Below are 21205 nucleotides of genomic sequence, written 5' to 3'. Positions count from 1 at the left end.
TCACTCTCCACATGATCTATCATGAGACCTCAGGGTCAAGAAAAACCACCAATTTGGGGAACAATCTGGATGGAGAACCCAGGAGGGCTTACTGCCTGTCTACATCTTAGAACATCTTAGAACATCTTAGTCTCAGATTTGTTGAAATATGATAGCAAGGGGTGCAGGGTGGCTCAGTCAGTTAAGCATCCAACTCTCGATTTCAGCTCAGGTCATGATTTCAGGGTCGTGAGTTCAAGCCCTGCATCGGATTCCATGCTCAGTGGGGAATCTGCTTGAGATCCTCTCTCTCTCTGTCCCTCCCTCAAATTAGTAAATAAAACCTTTAAAAAAATATGATAGCAAAAGGAACCTGCATCCTGGTTACAGGATATAAAATCAGTACACAAAAATCTGCTGCATTTCTATACTCTAAAAATGAAGTATCAGAAAGAGAAAAAAAAATCCCATTTATAATCACATAAAAATATAAAATACCTAGAAATACATTTACCAAGCAGGTGAAAGACCTGTATATCAAAAACTACAAAACATTAATAAAAGAAATCAAAGATGATACAAATAAATAGAAATACAGTCCATGCTTATGGATAAAAGAATCAATCTTGTTAAAATGTCCACATTACCCAAAGAAATGTACAGGTTCAATGCAATCCCTATCAAAATTCCAATGGCATCAGAAACCAGGGATGTACTGTATGGTGACTAACATAATGTAATAAAAAAAAAACATTTAAAAAAATAAATAAATAATATAAAAAAATAAATTCCAATGGTGTTTTTCAAAGAGATACAACAAATAATCCTAAAATTTGTATGGAACCACAAAAGAATACAAATAGCCAAAGCAACCTTGAGAAAGAAGAACAAAGCTGAAGGCATTATGCTCCCCAATTGCAAGATATATTACCAAGCTACAGTAATTAAAGCAGTATGGTATGGGCATAAAAACAGACATTTAGATCAATGGAACAAAACAGAGAGCTTAGAAATCAATCCACACATACATGGTCAGTTAATTTACAACAAAGGAACCAAGAACATATAATGGGAAAAGGACTGTCTCTTCAATAAATGGTGTTGGGAAAACGGGGCAGCCACGTGCAAAAGAATAAAACTTGACCACTATCCTATACCATGCACAAAAATTAACTCAAAATGAATTAAAGACTTGAATATAAGACCTGAAACCATGGAACTTTTAAAAGAAAACACAGGCAGTAAGCTTCTTGACATGGGTCTTGGCAATATTTTTTTGAACCTAACGCCAGAAGCAAAAGCAACAAAAGCAAAAATAAGTAAGTGGGACCACATCATCCTAAAAAGCTTCTGCACGGCAAAGGAAACCATCAACAAATGAAAAGGCAACCTGCTGAATTGGAGAAAATATTTGCAAATCATATATCTGATAAGGGACTAAAATCCAAAAAATATAAAGAACTTGTACAACTCAATAGCAAAAATCCCAAACAATCCAATCAAAAAACGGGTAGAAGATCCAAACAGACATTTCCCAAAGAAGACATGCAGATGGCCAGCAGGGACATGAAAAGACGCTCAACATCACTCATCATCAGGGGAATGCGAATCAAAATCACAGTGAGATACCACCTCACACCTGTTAGAATGGCTACTATCAAAAAGACCAGAACTAACAAGTGTCGATGAGGATGTGGAGAAAAAGAAATCTTTACACACTATTGGTGGGAATGTAAATTGGTGCAGCCCCTATGGAAAACAGTGTGGTGTTCCCTCAAAATATTAAAAATAGAACTGCTATGGGGGTCCCTGGGTGGCTCAGTGGGGTAAGCATCTGCCTTCGGCTCCTGTCATGATCTTGGGGTCCTAGGTTTAAGCCCTGGCATCCAGCTCCCTGATCACTGGGGAATCTGCTTCTCCCTCTCCCTCTGCTGCTCCCCCTGCTCGTGCACTCCCTCTCTTTCTCAAATAAATAAACAAAATCTTAAAAAAAAAAAAAATAGAACTACTATGGGAGCTTCTGGGTTCAGTCAGTTAAGCATCTGCCTTCAGCTCAGGTCATGATCCCAGGATCCTGGGATCAAGCCCCATGTCAGGCTCCCCACTCAGAGAAGCCTGCTTCTCCCTCTCCTTCTGCCCTCCTCCACCCCTCCACCCACCCCCTACTTGCTCTCTCAGGCACACTCTCTCTCTTTGTCTCTCTCAAATAAATAAATAAAATCTTAAAAAATAAAAAAAAAAGAACTACCATGTGATCCAGCAATTCCACTTTTGGATATTTATCTGAAGAAAATGGAAACACTAATTCAAAAGGATGTATGCACCCCCCCCCCATGTTCACTGCGGCATTATTTACAAGAGCCAAGATACGGAAACAACCAAAGTGTCCATCAATGGATGAATGGATAAGGAGATTGTGGTATATTATACAACAGAATCTTAGTCACGAGAAAGAAGGAAATTCTGCCATTTGTGACAACATGAGTAAAACTTGAGGGCATTATGCTAAGTGAAGTAAGTCAGACAGAGAGAGACAAATACTCTATGATTTCTTTTATATGCGGAATCTAAAAAACAAATGAAAAAACAAGCTCTCAGATACAGAGAACAGATTGGTGGCTACCCGAGGCAGGGGGTAGAGGGTGGGAGGAATGGGTGAAGGGGATATAAATTTGTTAAAAAGTAAAATAAGGAATCTAACTGCTGTGGGCCCTGGAAAGAACCTGCATCCTGGGAGGAAGGACAGGGCACAGCACTTTGTCATCAGAGCGTGAAGACCGAGCCTGTGATCCGAAAGCACTTGTCACGTACTGAGGACCCCAAAGTTACGTGGCTCTTCGCTTGTTTACCACCCTAACCTCACTTTTGCCCTCATGACCCCTCGATGACAAACATCTCCCCACTCTTACTTTTCTATTTGTGCTCGGTGCCTTTTCTTAAGCTCAAATGCTCTCCTTTCCTCTTTTCCCCAAGCCTCGCAAGTGCCTTCACGTGCGGCTCCCTCTCCTACCTTTAGTACTTCAGCCAACAGGACACTGGAGACCCGACCTGGTTGTCTAGCACAGGAACATTCTGTGAGTCTAACACTTCAGGAGGCAGCGGGGCACAGAGGTCAGGAATACGCCTGCTGCAGGTGGACCACATCCTCGCTCTGCCCCCTAGCTAGCTCTGTAATCCTGAGGGAGTTACCTAATGTTTCTGGGCCTCAGTTTCTCCTTTGTTATTCCTTCCAGTAATAACACTACCTAACTCGTAAGACCATCGTGAAGATTAAATCTGCTGACACCCACTCAGAATGGCACCAGAACTTTATTAAGTGTGTGTTGGATATTAGTTGGGACTCTTCTTTGAACTCTGCATTCTCTTTTTCCCTATTTGGCACAACCAAGGATGTTTGAGGGGTATATGAGCTTCTGTTGTCCCCAGAGAAAGATCCTTTTACTGGCAGGAAGGATACCAAAGGCCACCCTCAGGCTAGACTTGACAAACAAACATACAAGCAAGAAAGAGCCAATCTGGGCAGCATCAGGCATGCTTGCTTAAGAGAAATTCAAGCAGGGAGGTCTCTTCCCAGCCTTTTTATCTCTCTCTGAGGGCCCTGCTCAGGCCGAATAAGCAATCTCTCTCTCTCTCTCTCTCTCTCATACACACACACACACACACACACACACACACGCACACGCGCGCGCGCGCACACACACACAGGCACAGCACTAGCACCTCAGGTCTGGTTTCAGAAATCTGAAACTAGTACCACGGTCTCATTAGATGAGGCCCCACAAACCCTCTCACACATCTCTGGGGACATGAATGATGAGAGCCCACGGAAACAAAAATGATTCTCCAATTTGGAAATGTGTGTACGTAACTTAACATGTATCAGCTTTGGTGGGAGACAAGGGGGTGAGAAGAAGGGGACAACTCTGTGCAGAAGGAAAGTGGAGCATCTCTAGTGCTTCGGTTTCTTTTTGAGGCTGAGTCAGTCCCGAAGGGCTTCTAGCTCCAGCCTTGCTTGCTGGGCATGCGAATGAGGCCAAGGCTCCAAGAAGGAGCCCTGTGTGCTCCCCTTAGTCTTCTTCTATTCCTCCGTCTCAGGCTGTCCCTCAAACCCCAGAGACCTCTCACCCCCATAAACGCACACTGGCAGTCACAAAAAGGAAACCATGAGGGTGCCCAGCTATTATGTGATCATTGGAGAAAGGTCCTCACTGGTTCCCTCGCAGGGCTAGGTGGTTTTAGTGGTATGAATGTGGGGCTGGGAAACTGAGCCGTGGGTTCCTGCTTTACCATTAGCTAGATGTGTGCTCAAGGACAAATCACTCACTCCCTCTGACACCACTTCCTTTATCTGTAAAATGAGGAAGAGGGACTTGAATATTGCTAAGGTCCACAGCCTAGGATGCTAGTTGCCTCAACCTGAAGAACTCACTGGAAGGTAGGACTGATGCTGGAAATAACAAAACCACAGCGATGAAGCTAAAACAAATGTGGAGTCTATAAGAGAAGAATTCCTCCTCTCAAAAACCCAACCCCCTAATGTCTTTGTCTGTCCCCTGAAGGTAGAACATTCTAGACACTGAAGGAGGACTCCCCCACCCCAGGGCTCTGAATTGCTAGTAGGCTGCCTGCCTCTTGTGAGGGGAAAGTGTGGAATGGAAACAGGAAGCCCCAGCAATGCCCTGCCCTGGCTCTGTACCATGGATCCTAAATGCCTGGGTTGCCTATTCGGGAAAAGAGCTGTTTCTCCCTTTTCCAAGTAAAAGCAGTTGTCACAAGCCAAGTCAGAGGGTGGGACCAATCGCCCTTGTGCTCCTCACATACAGCAATTATCTGGTTGGTTGGGTGAGTCTTTAGGACCTCAGAGCCCTGGGCTCTGTGTCCAGGGCAACCAGGTCACTTCTACCCATCCTCCTACCTAGAAACCCATGAGATTCTGGGCCTTGACTGGCCATCGAAGGAGAAGCCTTGGAAGAGTCTGACCTTGGTGGCTGATCAAACGACTACCACAGCCCCGAGTATTCTTAGGCTTGACTGTGAAGTCCAAAGACTTCCCTTTCTCCTGGAGGTACTCGCAAGCTCTCCAGTTAAGTCCTGTAGCCCAGCCCAAGCTGGGAAGGAGGGGAAACTTGACCCAAGGACCTACAAGAGGATGGAAAAGCTGCCCCTTTGGGTCTCTCACTCAGCACCCTCCACCAGGCAGCCCATGTGTACCTCTCCCTACCTTCCAGCCACTGCATATGCTATTCCTTCTTCCTGAAAGACTTTTTCTTGGACCCATCTCCAGAGAGAGCAAGCCCTACAAAAGGCCCTAGTACTATGAAACTCCTGCAGGTTAGGTGGCGGCAGGTTTTCTATACCCAACCTGTCACTAAGGGGCATTTCAGGGTTTAAATTTTTAAAAATACGTATCAGCTATCCTCTTTGTGCTTCACCTCAAAGGCAAAGTTGTCTTGAAGTTCAGATTTTAGATCCCTGAGTCTGAGAAGTGCCAGGGAGTTGGGGACAAGCAGATTTTCTTACAAAAAACAGCCGTGCAAGATCAGGGATCCTGCTTCCAAGCCCAAATCCCATCCATATCTTCCAATACAGGCAGTAAAGCTCCCACACCATAAAATCATAGTAAGTTTGTGACAGAAAAGCTCTCACAGATCATCTAACCCAACTTCATCTCACTCCAGGTGAAAGGACTAAGGAAGTGTGAAGAGAAGTATAATAGCATGCTTAGTGTCACACAGATCATTAAAGACCAAGCCAGGATCATAACTGGGTTTTTCCTCAAAATAACTTTCTAAGTGAGTTAAATACTATTTTCTAAGTGAACTGCAAGTCATTCACCAGAATGTTCTAATAATATCCAAATCATTCTCGATTTGTAGAAATGTTTTTCAGAAAGTGTTAGTATGACTGTTTGATGGGATGCCACTAGCTAAATGATACCGCTGAGCCACGATTTTGACAGAGGAAACTGCCTCAAACTTATCCAATGACTTCCCATTGAATCGACAGTCACTGGGACCCGGTCCCTGGTGCACTTTACACCTGGAAGATGGCTCAGCACACTGCCCACACTTCAGAACTGGGTACGCACCCCTGCATGCCAGCATTTCCCGCAGGGACCTGCGGAGCCTACGCTGCCTGCAGTGTAGCCTGCAACACTGCTGCTACCGGAAATGCCACCATTACCACCTGCCCCGCCACCTGCTTTGCTGCCACTGTCAGAGTTCCGGTGCTACAGCACAGTGAGCCGACAGCGCCCTGCCACCATGTCATGACCTACCACCCGTATCGCCCTAGCACCACTCTGCAGCCTCTGTAGGGAGACGCCAGCAGCCAGGATGAAATCTCCAAAATGGGCTTAAATGGATGAGCTTATTTTAGATTACTTATATTATTAATTAAGCTTAATGCTTAGCCCAGTTACTATCTGCCAGACAGTATTTTATATCAAATAATCTATTAAATATGTGTCGATATTTTAACAATTGGCTCTATATCAGATCTGTTTATAACCCAGTTCTCCTGAGTTAAGTCCAAGATGCTATCTAGTTACACCATGTGACCAACCTATGGGGAAAACTTAGCTGGTCAAGAACTTCCACCTTTCAAGAGACGCCAATAAGGACTTCTAAAAAGCCATCCATAAATCCATAAACACCCGTTTATTATACACCTACTCTATGTTCATCAGCGTGCATGCCCTAAGACTCCATGAAACCCAAGCTTCGTGACCAGATCCTTTAACACGGATTACATTTTCCCATTGCTTGTCTCCAGCTTACCCTGATAAAATAGAAGACATGGTAGAGAGAAGGATGAGTTCTTCAACATACCTCAAATATTCCATATTCTTATAAAGACCTTTGCAAGTCAAGACCTTTATTTCTTTTTCCCTGTCAGAAAGAGCCAACAGAAATAGCTGACCGCAGGAACAGGGGGGAAATGTTTTAAAGATAACTGTTTGCGGTCTTCAAACAGCTCGTCTCCTGCCTCAGAGCTACAGCAGTGTCCTCTCACACAGACAGCTCACTCTTTTGGTGTAGTCATTAAAATGCTCTCATGTCATTCCAGTCTCTGTGAATGTGTCTGGCACCAAAACTTTCTACCATTCTGCGCACACATAGCAACACCTCCTCGGAGACCCAATCAGGGAGATGGCACTGGGCTTGTTAAGGGGAACAGGAGGCAACCACACTTCAACCGGGAGAGAGGAACACAGAGGAGAAAAATGAAAGAATGGTGAGGCCGAGTTCAGATCTGATATGTACCAACTAAGCTCATTACAAGAAAGTAGTAAGATGCTGGGTTTATTAAGCCAATGAATCTTTGATTTTAAGGTGTTTTGATTATTACTACCTTTTCAGGTATGAAGACTACCTCACGGAGACGGAATTCTTGCAAGGGGAAGAGGGTGAGAATGTCCACAATGTTATGGTATAGGAAAAGGACAAAATAAAAATGTCCTCAAAGATCCCAAAACAGCATGCAGCAACTGGAGCTCTCATACCCGACCACGGAGGGGCAGATGGGTGAAAGCCCTTTGGAAAACTCTTTGGCAGTATGGAGAAAAGCATATCGTATGTGACATATAACCGAGCAATTCCACTTGTAGGTGTATACCCCGAAAGGCTGAGTACAATCTTCTACCAAAAGACCTTTACGAGAATGATTAGAGCAGACTTATTCATAATGAACGCAAACTGGAGGCGATCCAGACTCCCATCCACAGTAGACTGGGTAAATAAAATAGTCAAACAAAGTAACATTATACAGCAATGAAAGCAAACAGCGGCCAACTGCATGCAACGGTGCCTACGAACATCACAAACAACACAGTGAATGAAAGAAGCCAGACACAAAGGAGCATTTAGGCATCATCTGCTTCCACTTATATAAAGTACAAAAACAGGCAAAATTAATCTATATTGTTAGAAAGCAGGATAACAATTAGCATGGGGTGAGGGTGGGGAGAAGTGACTGGAAAGGAGCAAGGAGAGCCTCTGAAGTCTGGTGAAGTTCTGTTTCTTAGTCTGGATCCTGCTGATGGATGTATTCTGTTTGTAAAATTCATCACACTGAGCACTTATACTGTGGGTACTTTCCTATATTTATATTTGTGTCAACATGAAAAACGGACGGCAGTCCTTCAGCCTTCCCTGCACTCAGGCTTCCCCAGGTAACTCTTTATGCCCGCCCACTCTGACGCTGGGCGTGGCCATGCCACTTGCTTTGGCCAACGAGATCTCAGCAAACATGACTGATGCATCAGCTTGAAAAATGGGGCACATTTGGGCTTCTGCTCTTGCTCCTATGCAATTTCCATGAAAACATCCAGGCTTGTCTGCTGGAGGAGAGAGCATAGCCCAGGTGCCCGAGCGTCAGAGCCAAGGCCATCCTAGGTGCACCAATAACCAAGTGACTCCCAGATATGTGCATGAACCCAGAGATCAGAACAATAGTTCCACCAAGCCCAGACTAAGTCACCAGCACTACCCAGGTTGTTATGAGGACTGCTGTGGAAATAGACAAGTGATAAAACTGAATACTTCAATTTAAAGTTAAAATATTGGGGGGCGCCTGGGTGGCAGAGTGGTTGAGCGTCTGCCTTCGGCTCAGGGCGTGATCCCGGCGATCTGGGATCGAGCCCCACGTCAGGCTCCTCCGCTATGAGCCTGCTTCTTCCTCTCCCACTCCCCCCGCTTGTGTTCCCTCTCTCGCTGGCTGTCTCTATCTCTGTCGAATAAATAAATAAAATCTTTAAAAAAAATAAAGTTAAAATATTGGGAAAATTTTTTAAAATTTTTAAAAATTGGGAGAAACGAAAAGATTTCTTTTCACACATCTATTTTTGAGTACGGCCACACCCGTTAGGAAAGACTGCTGAGATCCCACAAGACCAGGGTCCCAAAAGCACAACATGACATCCAAGTAAAACACAGGCCTGAACCAGAGAAAAATAACTGGAAACCCAACCTGCAGAGGTTCTAGGAGGCATCTAAAATTCCCTCCTTGTGTCTCCTAGAAGATGGAGAAGTAAATGGCCGCTTCTTGCACTTTTCTTCCTTTCATTCATTCATTCATTCATTCATTCATTCATTCCCACTTACTCCACTCTACTTGGTATGAGGAGCCCTTGCACAATAGTCAAGATGTTATATAGACACAAGACATTAGTTTCTTTTTTTTTTTTTTTAAATATGGAACGCTTCACGAATTTGCGTGTCATCCTTGCGCAGGGGCCATGCTAAGACATTAGTTTCTGATTCTGCTTTGGACATGTTTCATCATGAATGTAAAAGGAAGGAAGGGAGGAAGGAAGGGAGGACAGGGGAGGGGAGGGAAGGGGGAAAGAGGGAGGGAGAAGAAGGAAGGAAGGAAGGAAGGAAGGAAGGAAGGAAGGAAAAAGAAAGAAAGAAAGAAAGAAAGAAAGAAAGAAAGAAAGAAAGAAAGAAAGAAAGAAAGAAAGAAAGAGGAAAAGGAAAAGAAAAAAGAAGGAAGGAAAAATGACCCTGTGGATACCCTTGGCAGGGCCTTTCCCAAGATGAACATTGATGGACCTGAATGTCTGGCTGGTCTTCTAGCGTGTGGCTGAGCAATGGCTGTGTTACCTGGATTAACCTGAGCTTTTGCAGAACTCAAGATGGGCAGCAGCAGGAGCAGCACCAAGGGCATCCTGGGAATGGAGGTCAGCTCAGAAGATGGTGTTGGAACTGGAGCCTGCAGTCCACCAAAAAATGCAAGAAAACAAGAAAGAGGAGAGGAAATGCGTGAGACAAATACTATCGACATGAATGAATATAATTTATATGATTATATTTGTGTTCTTAGAGTCTTTATTTCTCTATCTGGGACTCCAATCACAGACTTTGAGGATTAAGTGGGACATTCAGGAGTCACATAATGTAAGAATTTCCAAACTCTATTAGATCATGGAATTAAAATTAACAAAACCATAGGCAGGTAACAAAGTTTTAATAAGATACATACTTAACCAAATTGTGAATAGTGATAAACTAAAACATTTATGAAGTTTTCATAATTTTGATACTGATTCCAATATTAAACCAAGAAAAATGTTCAATGATGTTAATGTGTTTGCCTTTCAAAAGATCTAAGGTCAATATTTATCCTGACTTACTGGCTCTGGAGTGGTAGGTACCTGGGATTCTGTATCTTTGAACTTCCCCAAATGACCTGTGTGGTAAGGGCTTCAAGTTGAGATATTGGTATGAACTCATGTTCAGCTTAATAGAGATGCATATGGTTACATATGGAACATTTACAGATACAGTGTATATAGTATACACACATGTGTCTCTTTGTTGTATCAGCCCAGAGGGCCCAGAAGCCAGACACCACAATAGCAGCAAGTAAGCCTGGTGCCATCTTGGTTTTTAATACCACTCTCCAATGAAAGGAATCAGAGTTCCCTGGAGAAGTGGCTGATCCCAGGCCTGGGGCAGGACACATACAGAATCTTTTAGTGACAGAAATCGAGAAAGTATACATATATTTCAGCCCGTCATATACATACATAAATGATGGGGATATATCAAAGGGACACAGGAACCAACTGAAAGAGTTCCCAGTGGCCAAAGCTGGAACAATGTGAGCAAAAAAAATAAACTAGTATTGGACTATAACTCAAGGTATAAGATAAATATCTACCAGTCCATGTTAATATAAACAAATGACTGAATCAACAAATGAGGGAAAAGAGAAAAATTTCCCATTCCAAAGAATTCTAAATAATTTATGCAGACACTCTGCTCTTAAAGAGGTGGCACATAACCTCACCCTTCAGGTGAACGGCACACAGTGACCTTCTCCCAAAGAGTCCAGTATGGAAACAGAGAAAGGAACTTTTCAGTGGAGAACCTTGATGAACACGACCTCAAGCCAGGTGATAGAGGTTAACCTCACCTTTGATAAGTCATACTGATACCACATCTCCTGGATACGAAGTGATGAGAATGCACTTAGCCTCTGTGGTTTTCCTCCTAAAAACTCATTATCTCAGTCTAATCATGAGAAAAACATCAGACTGATCCCAGTTTAGGGACATTCTACAAAATTCCTATTGAATCATCCCCCAAACTGTCAAGATCACAAAAGACAAGAAAGTCCCAAGAAACTGTCTCAGCTAAAGGAGCCTAAGGAGACATAAGAATCACATGTAACATGGCGTCCTGGGTGATGATCACGGAACAGATAAAGGACATCAGGGGAAAACTGAGGACATCTGAAGGAAGTACAGGCTTTAGTTAATAATAATACATCAACATTGGCTCCTTCGCTGTGACAAAACTACTGTACAAATGTAAGATGTTAATAATAGGGGAAACTGGGTGTTGGGTAAACTATCTTTACGTTGATTCTTTAAGTATAAAACTGTTCTAGAATAAAAATTGTATTCAAAAGTTTCTACCAGGTAACACTAATCATCAACCAGACATTGGATCTACTGTTATAAATAAACATAATTAGATAGGGAGACAAAATCCCCTTCAGCTGGGTGATTAAAGAAGGCTTCATGGAGAAATCTGATCTGATCAGGTTCTTGAGGGCTGAATAGGATTATAATGGGCTATACTGGGGATGGAGTCAATAATACGCTAACATAGCCAAGACCCCTATTGAGGAAACAGAAGCTTTCTATGATGTTTTCTAGGCCGGAGAACTCTGACCTGCCTTCCTCAAAAAAAGTGGTGAAAGAAAGAAAGAAAGAAAGAAAGAAAGAAAAGAAAGAAAAGAAAGGAAAGAAAAGAAAGAAAAGAAAGAAACAAAGAAAGAAACAAAGAAAGAAAGAAAGCAGATATTCAGATGCCTGAAGAGGATGGAGCCAAAACTAATCAAACACACAAGACTGAAGTGGCCTTATGGTGAGGGTCAGGGGTGGGTGATCCACACTCCTCAAAAGGATGGTAAGCCTGGTTTCATGGCGTTGATTTGGACGGGCTGAAATATGTGTCTCAGTGTGCCTCGTCACTGCCAGCAGCAGGAACACTGTGTTTCCATAAATGAGTCCCCAAACTAATGTGCCCAGAAAAAGAAACACACAGGCAGATCTTGGAGACATTGGTCGCGGCTATAATCCAGCACTGACCCTGGCCATGATCCACGATGTCCTTCCACAAAGACCCGAGCTCCTTGTGTGCAACCTTTTGGCTTTGCAAACCCTGTCTTGGCTAACCCCCCCTCTCCCTCTGTGGAGGAGTCCTGCAATTCTCTCTTGCGGCACTTTTCTCATGAGCCGTAGGCCATAACTTTCTCCCCTCTATAACCTTCCCCAGTTCCTTCTATGAGGAATGTCTCTTACACCTCACTCCCTTCACCCAAACACACACTGATTTCGCCTCCACTGGATCCTCCATAACATAGTTATAAAATGATCCATGCAGTCATTACCTTCAAAATAGCTCATTTTTGTATCTCCAAAAGAATATATTTTGTGCAAAGCAGGTACTCAAAAATGGTTTTTAACCGAATGAAGCAGAACTCACTGGAAGCTCAAAAATTTTTTACTGAATCTCCTTTTGGACACTGTTACTCGGTTTCAGGTTGTGAATCTCCAAAACAAGCGATTATTTCTGCTTTCCTTGCTGAAAAGTAAGGTGTCGGCAGCTAACACAGAAGAGCAGAAGTACTCTAACTACACCACGGATCTCTAGCATGTGCCAAAGACTCTCTCATGTAATATTCACGGTAACCCAATGAGGTGCGTTTTCATCAGCAAGGTAATTGAGGAGGAAGAGGTTAAAACTGATGCAGTTACACAGTTGACAGCTGCCAAAACTCATGTCAACCAGGGTTCGTATTACTCCAATATCCACACAGGTTTTGTTGTTGTTTGTTTTGTCTTTGTCATCATACTACGCTCTCCTTTGATCTGTCCTCTGCTGACGTCACCAGAGCTACAGTCCTCGGGACCTCTGCCAGAACGCTTCATGCTCTCTTTGTCTGATCAAACCTCTCTGTTCAGCAGCCACTTCCTCCGTGAAATACTCTCTGGTCCTCTTATTTGTTACATGCACTAAAAGCTTCTTATTATTTTTCTACATAGAAACGATCCTAGTTACTAATTATGTATTCATTGCTGTCAGGTCTAATTAGGGTCTTCCCCACCCCCTTCCCCAATAAGTTCCATGTTTATTCTACTCGCCATTGCTTTCTCACCACCAACCAGGGTGCTGGATAAATATTTGCAGCGTGAATTAATGATTGCCTTGAGCCACATATTCAGTGACTACATCTGCCCACAGTAAATTCCATACCCTAAAAGGAAGTAGACCCAAGGTTTATGATAAGCACACATCACCCTTTTCTGCCGCTTTGAATTTTTCCAAGGGTTCCATATTTAAGCAATGTGACACGTGAACAGAACCCACAAACATACATGGAAGAACTTCAAGGAGGTAGAAAGGCCCTTCTGTATCCACTTCTTTGGTTAATAGTACATATTCCTTTGACAATTTATTCAAGCTTTGAAAATAAAGCTCACGGGCACCTGGGTGGCTCAGTCGGTGAAGCGTCTGCCTTCAGCTCAGGTCATGATCCCGGAGTCCTGGGATCGAGTCCCGCATCGGGCTCCCTGCTCAGCAGGGAGTCTGCATCTCCCTCTGCCTCTGCTTCTCCTCCCCACCGCTGCTCGTGCTCTCTCTCTCGCTTACTCTCTCTCTCAGATAAATAAATAAAATCTTAAAAAAAAAAAAAAAAGAAAAGAAAGCTCAAGCTGCAAATATCCCCAGTCAAGGGGTGTTCTTTTATCCATTCTTCCACTAACTGTTCTCTAAGTATCTGCAGGTGCCATTCCACGTGCTAAAAAAGGCAGCTTGGAGCTGTCCTCATGGAGCAGGTCATCTACAAGCAAACAAGTAAATAAGTAAGAGCTCTAAGGAGATGTATGTGCCATGAAGGAAATACAGTGGGGTGATGTGGTAGAGAGTGAACGAGGCCTGCTTCAGGTAAGGTGGTTGGGAAAGCCCTCTCTGAGTGTGGGAGTGGCACAGAAATATAGAAAGAGAACAATGAAGAGAACTGGCAATCCAGAAAAGACTGATGTATAAATGCGAACTTACTATATTACACAAGGGGTATTTAAAATCAGGGACAGTTCATTTGTATTCAGAAACAAATAACGGTATATCCATAACTCACACACAAAAGAGAAAGTCCAAACTGCAGAAGTAGAACTCGAAAAGTATTTCAAGAAAGTACAGGAGCATTTGCTAGAAGCTCACTCTAAGGAAGGCCTGCACAAATGAGACAGAAAACAAAATCCAAACACGAAAAAAAAGGATAAAAATCTCCATCGAAATGTTAAATGTCTTTGAGACCAAAAGCACCACAAACTTCACAGAGAAGCAACAGGCTAACATAGATCTTTGACATTTAAAACAAAGTAATACCCTATCGTCCATGTACTCCACTTATTATTTGCTACCCTAGAGAGAGACTTTCGTATCTGCACAATGAGGTATACCCAAAGAAGTGCTTCGCAATATTCTTTAAATTTTATTTCATTGTGGCAAAAACACTTAACATAAGATCTAGTCTCTTAATTTTTTCAGTATTCACTACATTATTGTTGACTGTAGATACAAAGCTGTACATCAGATTTCTAGAATTGATTCATCTTGCTCAATCTTAATTTTATGCCTGCTGATTAGTAGCTCCCCATTTCCCCGGCAACCACCATTCCTGGCAACCACCACTCCACTCTTTCATTAGATAAATGTGACTATTTTAGATCCCAAATATAGTGGAATTATGCAGTATCTGTCCTTCTGTGACTGGTTTATTTCACTTAATATAATGTCCTAAAGGTTCATCAATGTTGTTGCATATTACAGAATGTCCTTCTTTTTTAAAGGCTGGATAATATTCCATTGTGTGTATATGCCACATTTTTTATCCATTCGTGTATCAGTAGATATCTAGATTGCCTCCACACCTTAGTTATTGTGAACAGTACTGCAATGAACATGGGTGCGTTAATACCTCTTCAAGAATCTGATTTCAATTCTTTGGAAAAAATACCCAGAACTGGGATTGCTGAATTATATGGTAGTTCTATTTTTTAATTTGTTAAGGAAGCTCCATACTGGTTTCCACAGGGGCTGTGGCCAACTGATGTTCAAGAAGAGTGCCGTGAATACACAGTGGGGAAAGGACAGTCTCTCCAACAAATGGCATTAACAAAACAAGATACCCACATGTAAAAGAATGGAATTGGACCATTATCTTACACCACACACAAAGATCAACTTGAAATGGACTAAAGATTTGAATGTAAGACCCGAAACTTTAAAACTCCTGGAAGAAAACATATGGGAAAAGCTTGATGACACTGGCCTTGGCAATGATTTCAAAAGCACAGGCAGCAAGAACGAAAATAAATAAGCAAGACTACACCAAACTAAAAACCTTCTGCACAGCAAAGGAAACCATCAACAGAGTGAAAGGCAACCTATACAATGGGAGAAAATATTTGTAAACCATACATCTGATAAGGGATTAATAACCCAATTTTAAAATGGGTTAAGGACTTGAATAGACATTTCTCCAAAGAAGGCATACAAATGGCCAACACGTATCTGAAAAAAATGCTTAACATCACTAATCATCAGGGAAGTGCAAACGAAAACTACAATGAGGTATCATTCCACAGCTGTCAGGATGGCTAGTATCAAAAACAAAAACAGAGAGAGAGAGATAGAGAGAGAGAAATGTGTTCTCAAGGATGTGAAGACACTGTTGGCACAATATTTTTTTTTTAAATATCAAAAACTTGGGGAAATTTCTATGAATAGGAGAATGCTAGAAACTATGGTATATTCCTACTGTGCAATACTATGCAAGACTTTAAAAGCATGAGCTGGATAGTTACATGGTTAGGAGTCCATGACATGTGTTTGGATGAACAAACAGGTTACAAGATTATGTAAAGCACACTGTATCTTTATGGGTAAGCACACACACACATAGACACACACACACTCACATACATTTATACAGACATAAAGGCTCTAGAAGGATAAACCCATGCTAATAACAGGCTTCACTCTAGTGCTCCCTCCAGTGCTCAAGTAAGAGGGTAAGTAGACACAGAGCCAGGACCCTCAGGGGACAGCGCTGATAACAGCAGGCCCCTCAGAGATTGGAGTGCTTGGCAGAAGAGACTGGGAATGGTGATCAAAAGGAAACTCTAGCCTTATTGATCGTGATTTGATTCTTAACAAGGAAAATATGTTCCTTGTTAATGTCTTTTATATTGGCTTTTCTGACAAAAAGCAATTTCCCAGGGGCAGCCTCTCAGAATCTGGAGGGGGCTTTCCAACCAATTGTGCATGTCCCAGAGGTTAGAGGTATGTGGGGAACTCATCTAATATCTGAAGAATCACTTTCGGGATTGAGCGGTGTTATTGATTAGTACATCTTATGCATGAATAAAGTAGAAGCAAGAAAAACAGTTGAGAATTGCTGCTTATACCTTTGTTTTTTAGAACATCCGCACTTCAGTAGGTGCTCATGAATGCGTTATTACTGAGCCTTACAACAATCCTTAGGAGAAAGATTACCACCTCCCCTTACAAAGTAGGGAAGTAAGGACCTAACTCACTTCACCCACTCACTGCCCAATATTTTCCAAAGAATATCAATGGATATGGAGCTCAGAGAGAATGTGTCCCTTGTAATAAAGAACCCACTTCCCTCTTTAGAGTCAAAATCCCCTCCCCTAGCCAAGCTGACCACTCCAAACTGACTCCCCAGGGACTCAGGACTCCCCGGACGTGACGGGAGATGGCTGGCTCTCCAGGTCAGGTCTGCCCACGCCAGGATCTACAAGGCTGCAGGGCAAAGCCATCAGGAAAACCAGGAAGTCAATGGAAGGGAGATGGGAGTGTGGCAGCCACAACCAGAAATGAGCAAGAATGGCAAAACAAACAAACAAACCAAGAATCTAGAAGGTTCTAGAATCTAGAAATTTCTTACAAGTTCACTCGGTAATTGGGTGAACTTCCAAAAGCCTCTTTCTGAAACATAGTCAGAGCCACATTATGGTGAAAAAGCAAGTCATCCGCACATTCTGCCTGACACCATCCCATTCTGGGGAGAGTTCACACAGGAAGGGCTCTCTCCCGGTCAGTCCCCTGTCACCGGCAGCTCCAGGTCAGACACGCCTGGGGACGAACACACTCCTCTTCTCCAACTGCCTTGAAAAGTCAGACTGTTTCCCTAGTAACAGGCTCTACTCTAGTGCCCGAACAGGGTGGTAAGCGAGGACGGAGCACAGCGGAGACGGGTCTGAAGTGGCTTCGGGCTGCTGAGTGAGGAAGGGTGAGCCACAAGGTCAAGTCTCTCACTCCATAGTGGACGAGCAACAGCCTTTCAGGGCTCCCAAACACAAGCCCTCTGCCTTGTCTCTTCCTTTACTGTAGAATTGAATACACATGATAGGTAGGTAGGTAGATAGATAGATAGATGATAGATAGACAGATAGATCGATGATAGATAGGGATTTAGATGATACATATTTTGATATAAAGAGAAACACTTTAAGAAATGTAGCTATCATAGGTAACTGCATTTGGGGCCGGGGGGAAGCACCATCATTTTCACTTTGTGATAATATGGCAAGACAGGCAGAGCAGGCAACCCTTGGGACCTCTTGCCCTAACTGGATGGAAACTTCGAGCACCTCTGTTCCTCCCAAGCGCCTTCGGAGCAACCCTAACTTACAGACGGTAGAGCCATCTTCTTCCCTCAAGTCTGAATATTAGCACAAACCATCTTTTCCTCTGAAGCAGAACTAGAGGTAGACCCCACTTTAAGAAGAGTCTGAACTTGCCAAACTCACAATCATGACATGTTCATCCACATTACAGAATAATTCTTTGCACAACCCTGAAGTGCCAGGTCCCTTTGAATAACAAGTTTCCACGTGGGGACGATTAAACTAACATTCAGCGTACAAAAATGTTCCATCTACTTACTGAACGCATAAATCACTGAGCGACGCTCCACATTACGAAACAGTTCTTCACTTTACACAAGGATCAGTGCCGGGTTCCCTTGAACACTAAATCCTTCCGGTACATTCAAAGTATGATTCCATGCACTTAAATCCAGCTCCTAATCGGGTCTGCAGGAATACAGCCTGGGTACGAAGCGAGGCACATCTCCCCAGACTGTCTGTGTTCCCAGATCCAAAAGCCAGAGCCAATCTGAGGTGACCAGCCCCTCGGGGGAATATAAAAAGTCACAGATTTCCCCCGGAGATGTTCCTGCTGAGCCGTGTTAGGGTCTGAGGAGGAAGTGCCTGCCCTCCCAGAAAATTATCTACGGCCTCCAGCCTGGGCCCCTCCACCTAAAGACAGGCCTTCCCCGCAGGAAAGGGCGGGGCTCTGACAGGCGGGAGTGGAAAGGGCACAGAGATAAAGTCACCGGTCAGGCCCCAGCCGACCCACCAGGCGTGGTGCACACAGCTGTGCCTGGTACTTGTGTCCGCGTGTGAGATTCGGACCTGGGGGCGGGGGAGGGGGGGTGAAGAAACCCCACTTGCTTTAGGACTGAATGTTTTCACTCAGGGGCCATTCAGGGCCTTCAGGCTTGTTTTTCCTCTCTGCTGACTCATTTTCATTTCAGATTCAACAAATCGAAAGAGCAATCTTTGGAGTGTTTAATACTCAGCAAACAAATATGCAGAAATGAGCCTGGTTTTGGCAAGAGATGGGCCCTCAAATACACACAGACACACGCACGCACGCACACGCACACACACACACACGTGCCCAAGTGCTCGCTCACACACCAGCCAGCCTCGTGTTATCTGGCTCCCAAAGCTTTACTGAAGGCGTCCTCACGGCCGGCCGTCCTCTGGGAAGCCCGATCTCGTGCTTCTCCGAGTGTAGCCCGCAGTGCTAAGCCAGAGGCCCTGAATGGCCCGATCTGTGCGCGTCTACACACAGGACAGACCCCAGACGACCCGAGATAACCCTCACGGCTCAGAGGCGGTGAGACAGCGAGCCTGGCTCCTGCGGCCTTGGTTAGAAGCGCACTTCGCTCCCCTCCTCCTCCTCACTCACTCCTCCCGCGGTAAGATGGAGACAACTGGAGTCTGTCACCGAAGTGGAGGGGAAAGCCAGGTAACTATTGCTTCCTCTCCCTCGGCCTCTGGGGAGAGGAAAGGATGCTGAGTGACGTCCCTGCCACCGAAGACACTCCACCCCCGCCCAAGGACAGAATGGAGCACAGAACACTGACTGTGTGGCATCATTTGAAGTTACTTTCTAGATCAGAAGCGCTCGGGGTGTCAGATCTAATGCCTTCACGTGACCAGCAGGAGGAAGGAGAAGAAACACATAGTGAAGGCAGGGCATTTTCCAAACACAGAGACCCGTGACCCCGCACCCCTGGGCCTGCTGAGTCCTTGGGCAGCTCACGGCGCTTCGCTGGGCCCCAGCAACCCGCTTCTAGTTTAGATAGTTCCCTGCCACCCCTGACTTCCACCATCGTGCACTTGAGCATCTTTCCCTCCCGGCCCCCGGTTCCCCCCATCCCACGCTCTGTCCGGCTCCTCACACCCCCAGCACACGCACTGGGGAGCAGAGGGCTGCCTGCATGCATTACTGGGCCCAGGAAGGTCGGTATGAGCGACTAGGGTCTGAGGGGTTTGGAGGTTACGAAAGAAAGACACGAGTCCTCAAAATTATGGACCCACAACGGTGGAAGCTTCGGAGACCTGAGAGCTCACGCGTCTCAATCCCATCTGGCTAAAGGTGAGGAAAGGAGGGCAGCCCGAGAAGCCGAGAGGCCTCGTCACAGGCAACCGTCACAGCTGGTCAGAGGCAGGACGCAGCGTCTGGTCGTCCAGACTCTCTTTCCAGCTCTGCTCTCCTACCAACACTGCCTGTCCCGGCCCTCCCTCCTCTTCTTCCTTCCCAAAACTCAGAGCACGCACACCTTCCTCAGGCCCTGTCTGTCGGGGATAACTGATTTCTTTAAGCCAGAGTGAAGTTACGTGGAAAATCTCCGTGGTGGTTTTGCAGTGCGCCCACAGATTTTGTGTCCCTCTCCCCGCGAGGGCTGCTATCTCCTTTCCTTCCTCTTGAACAGGCTCCCAGGAGGGACTTGCCTCTAACAAAACGAATGCAGGAAACGTGATGGTTATGGAACTTCAGAGGTGGGTCCCAGAAGGGGTACACCTCCACTTGGCTCTCTGTCTCTCTCTCTCAGAACAGCTGCCCTGGGACCCCGGCTGCGAGGCTGCGAGGGAGCCCAGGCCCCATGGGGAAGCCACGGCCTGCAGGTATTTGGGCCCACAGTCTTCGCCGAGGTCCCGGCGATCAGCAGCCTCGGCTCTCACGCCGTGAGCGAGGAGGGCTCGCCGGAGGCTGGAGGCCCCCCTACTTTTGCTGCAAGCACAGCCTCGCTGAGCCCAGTCACCCCAGGAGCATGAGGGATGGTAACAGCGATGTGGTGCTTATTCTACGTTGTGAGGTGACTGCACAGTAAGAAGTAACTGGAACAACATCCTTGAGGGAGGCCTAGCCTCCCACAAACATAAGTATTGGTTTTTGAACGTTGCCTCGTTTTTCCTCATAACCAATCCTCCCATTGCCTCAAATGCCTCAAAAGAAGACGTAGGCCACATCGTAAAGGGGTCACATGGAGAACAATGGGGAGCAGGAGAGGCATCTTTCTCTTAATCCCCAGGGAGCTTGAAGACAGCATCTACATATAAGACGCCTTTCCCAGGGAGGGCTCAACGGTGAATCTGGGAGCAGCACCTGACCCAGCAGGTCCACCGCTTCCTGTGGCCCCTGGGCCCCGGGAACCCAGTGCCCTGCCACCAGTGAGTCGCCTTGCAAAGGCCACACTTGCCGGGTCTGAATCCTGTGTCCTCCTCCACAGGCTGTGTGGACCTGGCCACACACTGGAACCTCGGCACCGGTTTCCTCATCTGTAAAATGAGGCCATAATGTCACCTGCTCCTAGAGGAGGGTCATGCGGATGCAATGAGTTATCACCCAGGAAGTGCTCAGAACATGGCCTGGCTCCAAAATGTTCATGTTTATTTGTATTTCTATTCTACTTTTACTGTGCCTACACTCTGTCTGCTCAATAACTTTGCAGGTTAGAGGCAAAAAGCATGCTTCCCTCCTCCATGCCTGTATTTTTGGTATCGGCTAGCACCTAATGGCGGGTGCTCAGAGAACACTGAGGG

General features: G+C 44.9%; 1 protein-coding gene and 1 pseudogene across 4 annotated transcripts in view; both read right to left on the bottom strand.

The window, feature by feature from the left end:
• Positions 1 to 21205, bottom strand: part of DDR2 (discoidin domain receptor tyrosine kinase 2) — a 183765-nt gene that overhangs the window by 50074 nt on the left and 112486 nt on the right. For 3 of the 4 annotated variants that reach the window (XM_008685722.2, XM_008685721.2, XM_040635971.1), the window contains one exon: positions 9585 to 9693. In XM_008685722.2, the coding sequence (XP_008683944.1) occupies positions 9585 to 9693 (109 nt within the window). Of the gene's footprint in view, positions 1 to 9584; positions 9694 to 17972; positions 18283 to 21205 lie in introns of those variants that run through there. The other variant, XM_008685719.2, reaches the window with a different exon arrangement.
• On the bottom strand, positions 9168 to 9267 carry LOC121104146 (annotated as a pseudogene).

The sequence above is a fragment of the Ursus maritimus genome, unplaced genomic scaffold (genome assembly GCF_017311325.1).
Source record: "Ursus maritimus isolate PB19 unplaced genomic scaffold, ASM1731132v1 scaffold_2, whole genome shotgun sequence".
NCBI lineage: Eukaryota > Metazoa > Chordata > Mammalia > Carnivora > Ursidae > Ursus > Ursus maritimus.
This window is presented reverse-complemented; position numbering and strand designations above follow the sequence as displayed.